The following is a 16452-nucleotide window of genomic DNA, read 5'->3' on the forward strand; positions in this document are numbered from 1 at the left end:
TGATTCACAAGTCAAATGTGTGTGTGTTTCATTCCATTTCCCCATGAATAACCACAATAAGACAATATTGGTGCAACAGAAAATGTGTTTATTTTCCCAAAATATGTCCACAACGTTTTTCACAGTCCTGTGTGTTCGGCCCCATATAGGGGCTTACAAAACAGTGTCAGGAGATACACATTTATATATAATACTTTTATATTACTATTTACAGTATATATTTATAACTATTTTATCCACATCCAGTGGCGACCCATCATTCAGGGCAGAGCCCCACCTGTTTTGAGCCCCTCCTGTTGTCTGTTTTGCATGTTATTTTGGTATTAATAAGTGTTACATATCTTTCAAACAATATAAAATTAAAATTAAATAATTGAGTTAATAAAGCCGCATACAAACATGGGTCTCTTTTTTGCTTTCTTGAGTAAGGCAGCTTCAAAATGCAGGTGTTTCAGCCTAGCTCAGTGCTTTCTGTGGTGGTGAGGCAGCCAGCGGAAAATATGGAGCGTAGGGGTTGGTAATCTTCTCTAGTTGCGCCGTGACTGGCTCAGTGTTCTGTCACTCATGGGGACACTACGTCACTGAAAAATCTACGGGTAGAGCTAAAAAATTCAAGCCTTAGAGTTACATTAGAAGAGCCCATCCAAAAAAGCTCAAGGTCATTGGCCACAGATAAAATTGTCAAATCTCGTTATATCTACCGTAGCTTTGAGTGGACTGATCATGTCAACATCATACTTTCAAAATCTTAGCTAGCAAGCTAGTCAAGCAGTCATCATCATGAATCACATTGACAATCTACTGGCAAATCCTTTTCAATCCTTGTCATAATGAAGAGAAATTATAGATAAAACGTATCGGTGCTCATCTGCGGTTGGACATAAATATTACACAAGTTGGACATCGCAAATTCAACAATGAGTGATTTGGAAGGAATCAGTGGCTAACTGCAAGCGTTGCAAAGCAATCACTAGCCTGCTATTCAGTGGAATGGGTGTGTGGTCTATGTCTGGGTTTAAGGGTCTCTTTTCCCAGATTAAAAGGATAAACATTCATGCTGTCAATCCAACAAGACTTCTGCCACATTCAAAACAACTGGAAACTCAGAACTGGGAAATCTCAGACTTCAGTGAGTTCAAAAATAACTCAAAAAGTGAGTTTAAAAAACTAGCTCCAACTGGAAAAATATGTTTTGAATGGTCATCAAACTTAAAATTCCAAGTCGGGAACCCAGGCCTCTTTCTAGAGCTCCAATTGGAAGACCACTGGAGGTCAGGATTCAACCTTGTTTTTTCCCCAGAGTTCCCAGTTGTCTCAAAAGCACCATAAATCCAGAGAATACCAGACTTTGATGACAAAGTTTGATGAGGAATGCTGTGCCACCTTCCTTGGTCCCTTTCCCCCTCATAACTTAGCCTACTGTTCTGACTTGGTGGTGCACATATAGCCTATAGCCTGTTTTAGATAAATGTAATCATTGAATATTGTAAGAGCTTTCATTGTCTGCTTATATGCCCTCTTTATTTATCCTACAGTTCTGACTTGGTGTCCAGGGAGAATACTGTAAGAATGGACTCTGTTTTGAATTCTGTAGCTGTACATTTCAAAAGTACATAACAAGTAGTTAAATTGACTACGTCCGTATTAGCTCGCTCATCAATGTCTTAATCAAAATTACAGATTGCCTCTTATCCGCTCGTCGTCCCCTTATGCCATAGTTTGTACAGAAACCACATTTGTTTAAGCAAGTCAGCCATATCAGCTATGTTTTTTAAAGAGGCTGAATGAACTGTTTCGCTGCCAGACAAGGCTCTGCTGATAGCCAGGTGTAAGCAGTGGTAAGGATTCACTCCATGGTGCTGAAAAGAAAGCTTTGCTGTTGGGACAGCTTTATATAGGCCCTTACAGTTTGCAGGCACTGTTTGTCACCATTATAGTGCTGTTAATGTATTGTTTAGTGTTGTGTAGTAGCTTTGCTGGCATGCATCTAAAAAAAAAAATGGGAGTTTGCCCCACCAAGATTTACATGCTAAAATCGCCACATCTAGGTGTGTTATTAATGGTAAATCCTCCTTTCATATTTAGGAAGTTCTATTTCAATCCGTGGTACATTCATGTGGTTTCTCATAGGCAGAAATAAGCCAAAACTGAATTACATCAACATACCATACTAAGCTCTACCCAATCGTATGATTTGACCCAATAAAGCTTATTTGAAGTGAAACAATGTTCCCATATAGAGATTTCTCATGACGTCTATGGTAAATGGGGATATCTTTAAGAACTGAAACTGAAGCACATGGTTTGTAAACAGCAAAAATAAGCTCTAGTAATTATTCTTGAAGAAATTAAAATGAGTCTGCAAAATGTTGTTACACTGTAAAAAGGTTTCTGATAATCAACATTTGGCTATGATTGTACAAGTGTGATTTTAAGCAATGGACGAAAACTTGACAATGAATAGCAAAAAAAGCTGAATATTTAAATAAAGTGCACAAGTGCTCATTCATAAATTCACTCGATAGTGGGACAAACAAATACAATCACAAAAAGTCCTTCCATTCTACTATAATTTTCTACTGAAAATGTATATTGTGACTTTATAGGTCTTTGTGAGTGAGTAGCACACACTTTCAATCTCACACACACACACACACACACACACACACCATTCGAGTGGGTCAGACAGCTAGCATGTCAGAAAGCCAGTGTTCGTCAGTGTCTGTAAGGCAGGCAGTCAGTCCTTCAAGTGGAACTGTCTGCTGGTTCAGTACTTGTCCATCTTCCACGGCATCGGATCTCATTAACCCCTAATTTCTTCTTCTCTGTGCAGCTGAGATTCAAGTGCAGATCGCATCTAAAAGTCATGTCTCTGTACAAACTACTGTAAACTCCACCAGTGTATTAGGTACGTATTATGCTTGTAGGCCTATACACCCATACAAAACGCAGTTCATGCAGACTCATGGACACAGCAAATAATTCAATTTCAAGATCATTCAATTATAAATAGAAAAAAAATTGGAAATCAAGCCTACAAAGTCCAGTACAAATGCCACACTCACGCATCCCTAAAAACATCCCCTTTCCATAGTACAAATCCTATTCCCCACAATCCTTCACTCATTGGTGTGCTTGGTGACATTTCACCTTGTTTCCTTTTTTTTTTTTTTGCAGTATTTCTTGTGGCAAATTTGTACGTCTTGTTTAAAAAAAAAAGGTTTGCTTAAGTAGCCAAGGCATTTTTGCACCAAGAAGTAAACAAAAATTGTTGTATTAAATCTCAGAGAGGTAGAACCTTGCCAATTCTCTGCAAGGAGATCGACATGTTGATAGAAAGACAGACACGTGTAGATAGGGTGTTGTCTGCAGGTCAGATGTTTTGTAAACAAAAAAAGCAGCAAAAAAAAATGACTGAAACGCTCAATCAATCAATGGAGAAAAGCTAAAACAAAAACCTTTTGGATTTGTGCAATCTTAGAGAGCTCTCAAAGACAGTCGGACTCTTAAACATAGAGGATGACGTTATCCGGGGGACAGTGCAGGCTGTCGGAGGTGACAAGGGGTCTGCAGGTGGCCTGGGGTTGAGAGGGCCGGCAGCTTTTGAGATGAGGCGAATCACAGTCGTCTGACGTCAGCTCGGCGATGTCGTCTGATTGGGTATCGGACATCTCCAGGTCGCTGCGGATGCTCTCGGGCTGGGCCAAAGTGACATCGCGAAGCCCCTCCCTGAGCGACGCCCCTGGAGACAGGCCTAGTGCTGAGCCAAACAGAGCCCCGCCCCTTCTGGAGCTGCAGTCCTGAGGCTCCTCCCCCCCTGAGCCAGGGCATGCTGCCATAGCAGCAGGGGGCGTGTTTAGGTCTTCCTCACTGGTCAAGCAGAGGTGGCTGGGTTTAGTCTCGATGTCCACCTGGATCTCCAGGTTATTACAGTCCCTAGGAGAACAAAGACGTTTAGATTCACTAGTCACCATATCATCTGCTGTATCCAGTGTCACCTTGCCTACCATTATAAGTTAACTCAAAGCTGGATTTTAAACGTCTGTCGGGAATTAAATCAATGGCAAAAATAAATACTTCTGAACCACAAAGTGCTGCCTGCATACCACACAGACTAAAGACAAGTCAGACTCAAGAGAGATTCAAGAAAATTGAGGAGTTGCATCCGAGACAACAACAACGTCAGACCGACAGAAACAGATTGAGACTAGATGGCAAATCAAGGAGGGGGAGCAGATTTTCTCAAAATCGTGTGTGTGTATGTAAGAGAGAGGGAGATTGTGACACTCACCTGTCAGGTAGTGTGTAGGAGGAGATAATGGAGCCTGCCATGCCCCGGGTGCTGGCACAGTCACTACCCGCTCCCAGACTACCTGTCTCTCTCTGGGCACCATCCTTCCCCAGCTCCCCTCCCTGGAGCTCCAACCTGGAACAACGCAAAACATGATTACAGTGTTCAACATATGTCACATTACATTTACTCAGCAAAAACATTTACAGCAGAGGTTATAAGAGCAGTCCTCATCCAACCAAGATACATAACCTTCAAAAGGGACAACAACAACTGTAAACTGTTAAACTGCTTGTTTAAGTCTTATTTGGCCCCTATTTATACTGTCTCCCTGTTTACAATACACATTCCCCTCCATAAGACGTACAGAACAGGTTCTCTTCCCTGCTGGGCCCCCTCCATACCTGTTGTATTTGCCAGTCCTGGCTCCAAGGGCGCCCCCGGCCAAAGTGTTAAAGTGGGGGGTGTCCCCCAGGACCCCAGGGGCCACAGAGAGACCATCGCTGGGGGAGGTGGTGCTGAGGCCGCTGGCTGCCCCCTCCAGGCTGCTCTCACCCAGGCTGGGGGACTTGAGGGCCCGCCAAGCATCAGCCACTGGGGGACAATTATTTGATATTTTTATTTGATGCATGATGAGATGTTTATCAACTCGATTCCATTCAATATTTCTTATCTCAATTCATTTGCAGTTTAATTACGTTTGTCACATAAAATTGAGACATACAGTTGAAGTCGGAAGTTTACATACACCTTAGCCAAAAACAAGTCAGTTTTTCGGAATTCCTGACATTTAATGCTAGTAGAAATTCCCTGATTTAGGTCAGTTAGGATCACCACTTTATTTTAAGAATGTCAGAATAATAGTAGAGAATTATTTATTTCAGCTTTTATTTATTTCATCACATTCCCAGTGGGTCAGAAGTTTACGTATTAGTATTTGGTAGCATTGCCTATAAATTGTTTAACTTGGGTCAAACTTTTAGGTAGCCTTCCACAAGCTTCCCACAATAAGTTGGGTGAATTTTGGCCCATTCCTCCTGACAGAGCTGGTGTAACTGAGTCAGGTTTGTAGGCCTCCCTGTTCGCACATGCTTTTTAAGGTCTGCCCACAAATGTTCTATGGGATTGAGGTCAGGGCTTTGTGATGGCCACTCCAATACCTTGACCGTAAGCCATTTTGCCACAACTTTGGAAGTAGGCTTGGGGTCATTGTCCATTTGGAAGACCCATTTGCGACCAAACTTGAACTTCCTGACTGATGTCTTGAGATGTTGCTTCAATATATCCACGTAATTTTCCTTCGTCATGATGCCATCTATTTTGTGAAGCGCACCAGTCCCTCCTGCAGCAAAGCACCCCCACAACATGATTCTGCCACCCCAGTGCTTCACGGTTGGGATGGTGTTCTTCGGCTTGCAAGCCTCCCCCTTTTTCCTCCAAACATAACAATGGTCATTATGGCCAAATAATAATATTTTTGTTTCATCAGACCAGGGGACATTTCTCCAAAAAGTACGATCTTTGTCCCCATGTGCAGTTGCAAACCGTAGTCTGGCTTTTTAATGGCGGTTTTGGAGCAGTGGCTTCTTCCTTGCTGAGGGGCCTTTCAGGTTATGTCAATATAGGACTTGTTTTACTGTGGATATAGATACTTTTGTACCCATTTCCTCCAGCATCTTCACAAGGTCCTTTGCTGTTGTTCTGAGATTGATTTGCACTTTTCGCACCAAAGTACGTTTATTTTTAGGAGACAGAACGCCTCTCCTTCCTGAGCGGTATGACGGCTACGTGGTCCCATGGTGTTTATACTCATGTACACTTGTTTGTACAGATGAACGTGGTACTTTCAGGTGTTTGGAAATTGCTCCCAAGGATGAACCAGACTTGTGGAGGTCTACAATATTTATTCTGAGGTCTTGGCTGATTTCTTTAGATTTTCCTATGATGTCAAGAAAAGAGGCACTGAGTTTGAAGGTAGGCCTTGAAATACATCCACAGGTTCACCTCCAATTGACTCAAATGATGTCAATTAGCCTATCAGAAGCTTCTAAAGCCATGACATCATTTTCTGGAATTTTCCAAGCTGTTTAAAGGCACAGTCAACTTAGTGTATGTAGACTTCTGACCCACTAGAATTGTGATCCAATGAATTATAAGTGAAATAATCTGTCTCTAAACAATTGTTGGAAAAATGACGTGTCATGCACAAAGTAGATGTTCTAACCGACTTGCAAAAACTATAGTTTGTTAACAAGACATTGGTGGAGTGGTTGAAAAATGAGCCGTAATGACTCCAACCTAAGTGTATGTAAACTTCCGACTTCAACTGTACATGTAGGTAAGAGTTGTTGTTGTATTTTACAGTATTAAGTCTATTAAAGCAAAAATTATAGCTATTGAAGTATTGCTCACCTGTGATAGGGCCATCGTCCTCGTCAAAGTCGATCCGCATGCCACGCCCCTTTCCTCGGCTGACGCCACAGCCTCCTCCGCGGCACAGAGAGATGGGCACAACTCCATAGACATACGCCAACATGATGGGCACACCAATACCCACGCTGACGGCTGCAATCACAGGAGCTGTGACGATTGACAGGGCCACTCCCCCTGTGATGGCCAGGTTCCTCCTGTGGCGGTTGGTCTTCATCCCGTCATAATGGGCGTGAATCTATCACAAAAAAAGAAAAGATAGATATTAGTGAAGGTGAAGTTATACAGTAAATACACATCCTGGACTTTCACAACGGTCTAACAGTGTAGCCTGGTCCCAGATCTGTGTGTGCTGTTTTGCACAATGAGTTGGCAAAAAAGGGCTGTTGCAGATAAAATGTCTGTACTGTGATTCAGATACAATTATATTATAAAGTACTTGGGAGAAGTAGGTCATGTGTCGTGGAAGGGGATTTCTTTATTTTTTTCACAGACTTACAGTGCCTTCTGAAAGTATTCAGACCCCTTGACTTTTTACACATTTTGTTACGTTACAGACTTATTCTAAAGTATATTTTTTTAATCCTCAGCAATCTACACACAATACCCCATAATGACAAAGTGAAAACAGGTTTAGACATTTTTGCTAATAAAAAAATAAAAAAACTGAAATAGCTTATTTACATAAGTATTCAGACCCTTTGCTATGAGACTCAAAAATGAGCTCAGATGCAACCTGTTTCCATTGATCATCCTTCAGATGTTTCGACAACTTGATTGGAGCCCACCTGTGGTAAATTCAATTGATTGGACATGATTTTGAAAGGCACACACCTGTCTATATAAGGTCTCACAGTTGACAGTGCATGTCAGAGCAAGGAATTGTCCATAGAGCTCCAAGACAGGATTGTGTCGAGGCACAGATCTGGGGAAGGGTACCAAAAAATGTCTGCAGCACTGAAGTTCCCCAATAACAGTGGCCTCCATCATTCTTATATGAAAGAAGATTGGAATCACCAAGACTCTTCCTAGAGCTGGCCGCCCAGCCAAACTGAGCAATTAGGGAAGAAGGACCTTGTTCAGGGAGGTGACCAAGAACCCAATGGTCACTCTGACAGAGCTCTAGAGTTCCTCTGTGGAGATGGGAGATCCTTCCAGAAGGACAACCATCTCTGCAGCACTCCACCAATCAGGCCTTCATGGTAGAGTGGCCAGACGGAAGCCACTCCTCAGTAAAAGGCACATGACAGCCAGCTTGGAGTTTTCCAAAAGGCATCTAAAGACTCTCAGACCATGAGAAACAAGATTCTCTGGCCTGAATGCCAAGCGTCACATCTGGAGGAAACCTGGCACCATCCCTACGGTGAAGCATGGTGGTGGCAGCATCATGTCTGGAGGAAACCTGGCACCATCCCTATGGTGAAGCATGGTGATGGCAGCATCATGCTGTGAGGATGTTTTTTAGTGGCAGGGACTGGGAGACTAGTCAGGATCGAGAGAAAGATGAACGGACCAAAGTACAGAGAGATCCTTGATGAAAATCTGCTCCAGCATGCTTAGGACCTCAGACTTGGGCTAAGGATCCCTTCCAACAGGACAACGACCCTAAGCACACAGCCAAGACAACACAGGAAAGTCTCTGAATGTCGTGGAGTGGCCCAGCCAGAGCCTGGACTTGAACCCGATTGAACATCTCTGGAGAGATCTGACAATAGCTGTGCAGCATCGCTCCCCATCCAACCTGACAGAGCTTGAGAGGATCTGCAGAGAAACGTTTGAGAAACTCCTCAAATACAGGTGTGCCAAGCTTGTAGTGTCATATCCAAGAAGACTCTAGACTGTAATCGCTGCCAAAGGTGTTTCAGCAAAGTACCGAGTAAGGGGTCTGAATACATGTAAATGTGATGTGTCCGTTATTTTATTTTTTAAATTAGCAAAAATGTCTAAAAACCTGTTTTTGCTTTGTCATTATGGGATATTGTGTGTAGATTGATGAGGGGGAAAAAAACGATTTAATCGATTTTAGAATAAGGCTGTTGAGAGTGGATGGTAGGGAGTTGGCTGAGTACAACAGGTAATAGTCTGAAAGGTATTTCTACAGCTGTTAAGGCTTAGGGGCCTGGAACAATAAAGTGTGTGTTGGAGGGCAATAGTACATCATTCAAATGAGTTTAAATTCAAACTCGCAGTTATATTGTATTTCCACAAGGGTGCGCTAAAGAGATATCCTTCAAATGAGGTAATTCTGCAATTCTATCATGACACAACATTTCTTCACAATTATGTTGTTTTCGGAGAACAGTTGTAGCACCATACTGAAACTAACAAAAATAGTTTCTATGGTTTGAAAGCTCATCTATTTCAGGAATTGTTTTTCTCAATTACTGGAATATAAAGTAGGAAATGAAAGTAACACCATGAAATGAAACATCATATTGACACCAACTACATTTTTAAGAACAGCACTGGCACATTTAATTTCTACAATGGATTGGTTTTCTGTTAAACTTCATGAAAAGTAAATACTTTCATGATCTTCCTTTTAATGTATATGCACTCACAGTAAGCCACTCTGCTAAATGACTGAGTGTAGTCCTACATGTAAGGGGGGGGGGGTAAGGGGTTGCCCACCTTGCGCCCCACATAGACGGGGAGGCCAATGACCATGGCAGGCACAGCGATACCAGCGATGAGGGTGATGCCCACTGGGGCTCCGATCAGTGTGCCCAGCTGCCACAGGATCTTCTTCTTACGAGTCCACGGCTTCTTTCCCCAGAACGTACACCCTGATGGACTGAGAGAAAGAAGAGAGAGAGAGAGAGATGGGAGGGTGGGATATGGAGGGAGAGAAAAAGTGAGAAAAAAGAGAAACGATGGAATGGGGAGAAAATACAGAGAGAGCGAGAGAGAGATTGTGAAAGAGAAAGAAAAAGGAGGAATTAAGAGAAAACATTTAGAAAGAAAGGGGGAGAAATAGGTGAAGAGTAAAGGCAGAGGGGTAGACAGAAGACTGATTAGTTCTGGGCCCAAGTTCAGGAAAGGGAAAGAGGGATACCTAGTCAGTTATACAACTGAATGCCTTCAACTGAAATGTGTCTTCTGCATTTAACCCAACCCCTCTGAATCAGAGCTGCCTTAATCAACATCCACGTCATCAGAGCCCGGGGAGCAGATACACCACAGCAACAGAGGAGTGGAGGTGAGGTAAGGCTGTGTCATTATGAATTCAGAGCCCTCTGCTAAACGTCACACAGCAGTGAGACATGCATCACTGCCTGTTATCCACCGTTAGAGGATGCTCATGTGATATCAGGAAAATCTGTCGAAATGTTCATTCATTTTACTGTATGAATATATACTGAACAAAAATATAAATGCAACATCTAAAGTGTTGGTCCCATGTTTCATGAGCTGGGGAAAAAAAGAAGGAATTTTCTCACACGCACAAAAAAATGTATTTCTCTTGAATTTTGTGCAGAAATTTGTTTACATCCCTGTTAGTGAACATTTCTCCTTTGCTAAAATAATCCATCCACCTGACAGGTGTGGCATATCAAGAAGCTGATTAAACAGCATGATCATTACACAGGTGCACCGTATGCTGCAGACAATAAAAGGCCACTCTAAAATGTGCAGTTTTGTCACACAACACAATGCCACAGCGAGTGTGCAAATGGCATGCTGACTACAGGAATGTCCATCAGAGCTGTTGACAGAGAACTGTATCTTAATTTCTCTACCATAAGCCGCCTCCAACGTAATTTTAGAGAACTTGGCAGTACGTCCAACTGCAGACCACGTGTAACCACGCCAGCTCAGGACCTCCACATCCAGCTAATTCACCTGTGGGGTCGTCTGAGACCATCCACCCGAACAGCTAATGAAACTGAGGAGTATTTATGTCTGTAATAAAGCCCTTTTGTGGGGAAAAAGTCATTTTGATTGGCTGGGCCTGGCTCCCCAGTGGGATAATACAGTGGGATAAGGCACCAAATATCAATTTCAACAATTTTACTGAGTTACAGTTCATATAAGGAAATCAGTCAATTGAAATAAATAAATTAGTCCCTAATCTATGGATTTCACATGACTGGGCAGGGGCACAGTTTATTTATTTCAAATGACTGATTTCCTTATATGAACTGTAACTCAGTAAAATTGTTGAAATTGATATTTTGTGTAGCCTTCTTATCAAAACAATAAGACTTTTAACTCCGTTATGTTTGTGTCAGTATTTAGTTTGATCTCAATTCCATAAAATGTGTAGGTATTTCAAGGTTTTAAATCATTTCTGGAGGAGTGGGGGGGGGGAAAGCACCAGTCCAGCCCCAGGATTTACAGTCATGCTTTAAAATGGGGTGGATGTCATGTAGACCTAATGTAGCAGGAGTAAAAAAAGGGAGTTCTGAAGTTCCCACATTCGCTTTTCAACAGAAAAAGAAGCTCGATTGAACTTGCTGTATCCCTAAAAACCGTATGCATCCGGCTGTTGGCAACTCCACTAAGGGTGGGTAGGCCTACACTTATTTTTGGCCACATGGAAAGTAGTCTACTACTACGTTACATACTGTGTTGACGTGAACTGCCGTAGGCTTGAGAGTTACCTGAGGTAGTGCAGGTCAGAGATCTCCTTCATGCAGAGCCAGCAGAACTCACAACCACACACGGCACAGGTCATGTGGTTACAGCTGCCGTCGTTCATCTTGATTATGTAGGCGCCACATCGTGGGCAGGGCTTGATGTCATCAGCTAGAGACGAGAGAGAGTGGGTAGGTTGATTAGTGGGAGGAGGATTCAGGACGATGTTGATCTGAGGTCAGTTTTCATGGTTTCCCGTTAGGATTTGGGGAGGGTAAACTCATTCTAGATCTGTGCCTAAAAAGGGACTTCTACTTTTACCAGAGACAGAGGAGAATTGGTTTGGAGACATTGACTGCCAACAGCTAGTATAAGAGACAGGCTGAGACAGATAAGAGGTTGTGGTAAGGGCTAATCTATACAGACTTTTTGTTCTGTCCTTTGGAACCTGATAGGTCTGAAAATTGCTTTATGAGAAGAGACATAATAATAACAACATTATGAAGAGTCATCAAAGTATTTACCAGGCCCGTGCTCCTGCATGTAGCTGGGTGAGTGGTTGCTATGCGGGTGCAGGAAGAATGCCCTTTGCTGGCGGGCCGAGTCACAGGTCTGGTTGGGGTGCCACGCCTGCTTGCAGTGGTAACAGAACTCAGCCAAGCAGCCCTCTCTACGACACACCAGCCTGGGGCAGCTGGCACAACCCGAAGCGATCACTGCAAACCTGGCAGAGGGAGAAAGAGGGAGATGTTTGATTTTCAGAAAAACCTTTATAGGCACAATTCGGCTAATGCGAAATCAATTGCAAAGGGAAAACTACATCACTGCACTGAAAGAGAGCAAGAGGGAACACAGCAGCCTTGGAGGAAGTGGCTAAGGTCAAATGTAAATACACGGTAGCTGGACAAATGGTTACATTTACTGAGCCGTGGAGAGAGTATGTTAGAACAAAGGGTAAGAGTTAAGGAAAAAGAGAGGAAGGAGAAATAGGCCAAAGGTGATTTCAGGCTGTCTAGAGTAACCTAAATAAACGTCATGAGGGGAAAACGAGCTAAACGTCATAGCATATTATCAGAATTGCGTCGACACAACCTGATCTCAGAGCATTTTGTATTATTCTGTATGTAAATCCGAGACACTCCATTTAGTATGACATGTTACGGTATGTATTATTTTCTGGATGTCCGTCACCCATTTCGTATGATATGTTTACAAATTACAATTCTTATTACATATGTTACGAATTTGAAAATCGTACAATATATCATGAATTTGCAAAGCGTAGTACATGTAACGAATTTGCTAAACATATGATATGTTAAGAATTCTAGCTTGGTGGCTAATGTTAGCTAGCTTGTCTGCATAATTTCCAATCCCCCATATATTTTTTTGTAAATATATTTTCCTTTATTATTTTCCCCTAACCCTACCATCCCTCCCCTAATTGGAGTAAACTAATAGACAGCAACAGTTAGTATTTATAAGCTGGAAGTAGAAGCCTATATAAATTGTACGGACACAGTGTATTTTACAATAGTTATCTTTTGTTTGTTTTTAGTCCCGACCTTCAGCTACACTCAACCCCTCCCATCGATCTCTGTCCATCCAGTTTGATTTCTATTTGCCATATATTTTTAACTGTGCTGTTTCACAAAGTTTCTGAACCTACATACATTTTACAGACACAGTATATTTTACATTAGCAATATTGTTGTATTGAGCCCCATCTGTCTTACTATACCAAACATAACATATCATACTAATTTGAGTGTCCCGGATTTACGTTTACCATGTTACGTCTAGTCTATGAGACCAGGCTGATCTACATGATACCATACACAAACATCTCATTACCAGTGGAGGCTGCTAAGGGGAGGGCGGCTCATAATAATAGCTGGAACAGAACAAATGGAATGGCATCAAACACATGGAAACCACGTGTTTGATGTATTTGATACCATTCCACTTATACCGCTCCAGCCATTACCAAGTGCCCGTCCTCCCCAATTAAGGTGCAACCAACCTCCTGTGCTCAACACAGGAAGTAGGCTGCCACATCACCATGAGTGGGGAGGCAGGGTTCTTATCTTTTCTACGATGTAACAAGATCATTAAGTACTGTATGTGATGATGAAATGGTATTTAATCTAATACAACACTACGTGTGAGTGACAGTGTTCAAAGACAGACTGAGCAAAACTGAATTTAATTAGAAAGTTAATCTCTTTCTCATCAGAAAACAATGCTAAAAATGACATACGACCCTTCACACAACTATTGCTTTGAATGTAGGTACTGGTATTCAAGCTGAGCACTCAATCTTATTGACCACCGCTCTCTTAAAGGCCTCCAGCATTCCATTACACAGGCAAACCAGATGTCAAATACAGAAACTGTTGAATCCCTACTCTGTCTCTTTCAAAACCTCAAACTAGGGGAAATATTTCCAGCACTATGGGTTTTCCCCTTTAACACAGTTTCGAGCAGCCCCTATAATCCAGTTTGAGCTGGTTTCTCTCCCAATGACTGTTTGTTTATTCAAACTGGCAACATGTCTTCAAGCCTAAACTCAATGACTTGTTGCAACAGAGCAAAGACACAAGTTACCAAGGCTTTTCCCTGTCGGGAACATTCCATGTTAACGCTGTATTTCAGTCGTCAGTTCTGCTGCGGTGGAGCACGATAATAACTGACATCAAGGCTTTGACCTGTGGCAATCTGAGGAGTATAATGCTTACAAGCTGCACCTTTCGGAGCAAAGGCGCTCTGACAGCCACATCTAGTGTCCAAGATTTCATTGCTGTAAATGGTGTGAAACTGCTTTGTTTTCCAACATTACAAATGTAATACAGATACAAAAGTGAGACAGACAGAACCCTCGGAAACACACACACACACTGTCTGTGACTCTGTACACACACACACACACACACACTCAGTCCAGTGAGTGTGTAATGATCACTTCAATTATAGAAATCCCAACCTCTCTGTTGCCCCTGGTAACACTGGCTACCTCTATGCCACATCACTAGTCACCATAGCAACTGACAGCCTGCGGAGCGAGCGGTGGACCGCTCACTGATCTGATTGGTTGTCTCTCACTGTCAATCAGGTAGAGTGAGGTCTGATTGGGGAATGGAAAGGGAACTGACCGATGAGACGAAAGGACAATGAAGCTCAAGAGTGAAAGGAGCCGTTCACAAAAATAATTGATTGAGTCTGAGTATGTCTTTGTATATGTGTGTAATCATTCAAGTGAGAAAGAGATAAGGAGTCTGGGGTTTTTGTGACTGTGAAAAAACAGATTTAAAAAAAAGTGAAAAAAGAGAAAGAGAGAGAGAGAAAAAAAGAGAAAGAGAGAGAGAGAGAGAAAAAAAGAGAGAGAGAGAGAGAGAGAGAGAGAAAAAAAGAGAGAGAGAGAGAGAGAGAGAGAGAGAGAAAAAGAGAGAGAGAGAGAGAGAGAAAAAGAGAGAGAGAGAAAAAGAGAGAGAGAGAGAGAGAGAGAGAGAGAGAGAGAGAGAGAGAGAGAGAGAGAGAGAGAGAGAGAGAGAGAAAGAAAGAGAGAGAAAAAGAGAAAGAGAGAGAGAGAGAAAAAGAGAAAAAGAGAAAGAGAGAGAGAGAGCAATTGAGACAAATATATCCCAGAGACTCTATTGCCAGAGACAATCCAGGCCAATTTACAATAAACAAGGACACATATTCCTTACATGACAATGTAGTTAGTACTAGAGGTCGACTGATTAATCGGAATGGCCGATTAATTAGGGCAGATGTCAAGTTTTCATAATAAATCGGTACCGATTTGCCGATTAAATTTTTTATATATATATATATATATATATATATATATATATATATATATATATATTTATTTTACACCTTTATTTAACTAGGCAAGTCAGTTAAGAACACATTCTTATTTTAAATGATGGCCTAGGAACGGTGGGTTAACTGCCTCGTTCAGGGGCAGAATGACAGATTTTTACCTTGTCTGCTCGGGGATTCGTTTTTTGCAACCTTCCGGTTACTAGTCCAACGCTCTAACCACCTGCCTTACATTGCACTCCACGAGGAGCCTGCGTGGCAGGCTGACTACCTGTTACGCGAGGGCAGCAAGAAGCCAAGGTAAGTTGCTAGCTAGCATTAAACTTATCTTATAAAAAACAATCAATCTTAACATAATCACTAGTTAACTACACATGGTTGATGATATTACTAGTTTATCTAGCGTGTCCTGCGTTGCATATAATCGATGCGGTGCCTGTTCAAGGAGTCAGGGTAGATGCAGCAGTTTGGGCCGCCTGGCTCATTGCGAACTGTGTGAAGTCCATTTATTCCTAACAAAGGCCGCGATTAATTTGCCAGAATTGTACATAATTATGATTGAAGGTTGTGCATTGTAACAGCAATATTTAGACTTAGGGATTCCACCCGTTAGATAAAATATGGAACTGTTCCGTATTTCACTGAAAGAATAACCGTTTTGTTTTCGAAATTATAGTTTCCGGATTCGACCATATTAATGACCAAATGCTCGTATTTCTGTGTGTTATTATGTTATAATTAAGTCTATGATTTTATATTTGATAGATGGTGGGCAGCAGCAGGCTCGTAAGCATTCATTCAAACAGTACTTTCGTGCATTTGCCAGCAGCTCTTCGCAATTCTTCAAGAATTGCGCTGTTTATTTATTTATTTATTATTTTTACCTTTATTTAACTAGGCAAGTCATTTAAGAACAATGATAGCCTAGGAACAGTGAGTTACCTGCCTGTTCAGGGGCAGAATGACAGATTTGTACCTTGTCAGTTCGGGGATTTGAACTTGCATCCTTCCGGTTACTAGTCCAACGCTCTAACCACTAGGCTACCCTGCCGCCTCTTATGACTTCAAGCCTATCAACTTCCGAGACGAGGCTGGCGTAACCGATGTGAAATGGCTAGCTAGTTAGCGGGGTGCGCGCTAATAGCGTTTCAAACGTCACTCGCTCTGAGACTTGGAGTGGTTGTTCCCCTTGCTCTGCATGGGTAACGCTGCTTCGAGGGTGGCTGTTGTCGATGTGTTCATGGTTCGAACCCAGGAGAGGTACGGAATCTATACTGTTACACTGGCAATACTAAAGTGCCTATAAGAACATCCAATAGTCAAAGGTA

General features: G+C 42.1%; 1 protein-coding gene across 2 annotated transcripts in view; it reads right to left on the reverse strand.

The window, feature by feature from the left end:
• Positions 1 to 67: 67 nt before the first annotated feature.
• The window catches only part of LOC109907575 (E3 ubiquitin-protein ligase RNF19B-like), a 34207-nt gene continuing 17822 nt past the window's right edge, over positions 68 to 16452 (reverse strand). For both annotated transcript variants that reach the window (XM_020505618.2, XM_031793731.1), the window contains exons 3-9: positions 11824 to 12023; positions 11326 to 11470; positions 9353 to 9515; positions 6704 to 6959; positions 4696 to 4885; positions 4292 to 4426; positions 68 to 3936 (exon numbers count right to left, since the gene is read on the reverse strand). In XM_020505618.2, the coding sequence (XP_020361207.1) occupies positions 3507 to 3936; positions 4292 to 4426; positions 4696 to 4885; positions 6704 to 6959; positions 9353 to 9515; positions 11326 to 11470; positions 11824 to 12023 (1519 nt within the window). In that variant the 3' untranslated portion in view covers positions 68 to 3506. The remainder of the gene's footprint in view (positions 3937 to 4291; positions 4427 to 4695; positions 4886 to 6703; positions 6960 to 9352; positions 9516 to 11325; positions 11471 to 11823; positions 12024 to 16452) is intronic.

This window comes from Oncorhynchus kisutch, linkage group LG17 (genome assembly GCF_002021735.2).
Source record: "Oncorhynchus kisutch isolate 150728-3 linkage group LG17, Okis_V2, whole genome shotgun sequence".
Lineage (NCBI taxonomy): Eukaryota > Metazoa > Chordata > Actinopteri > Salmoniformes > Salmonidae > Oncorhynchus > Oncorhynchus kisutch.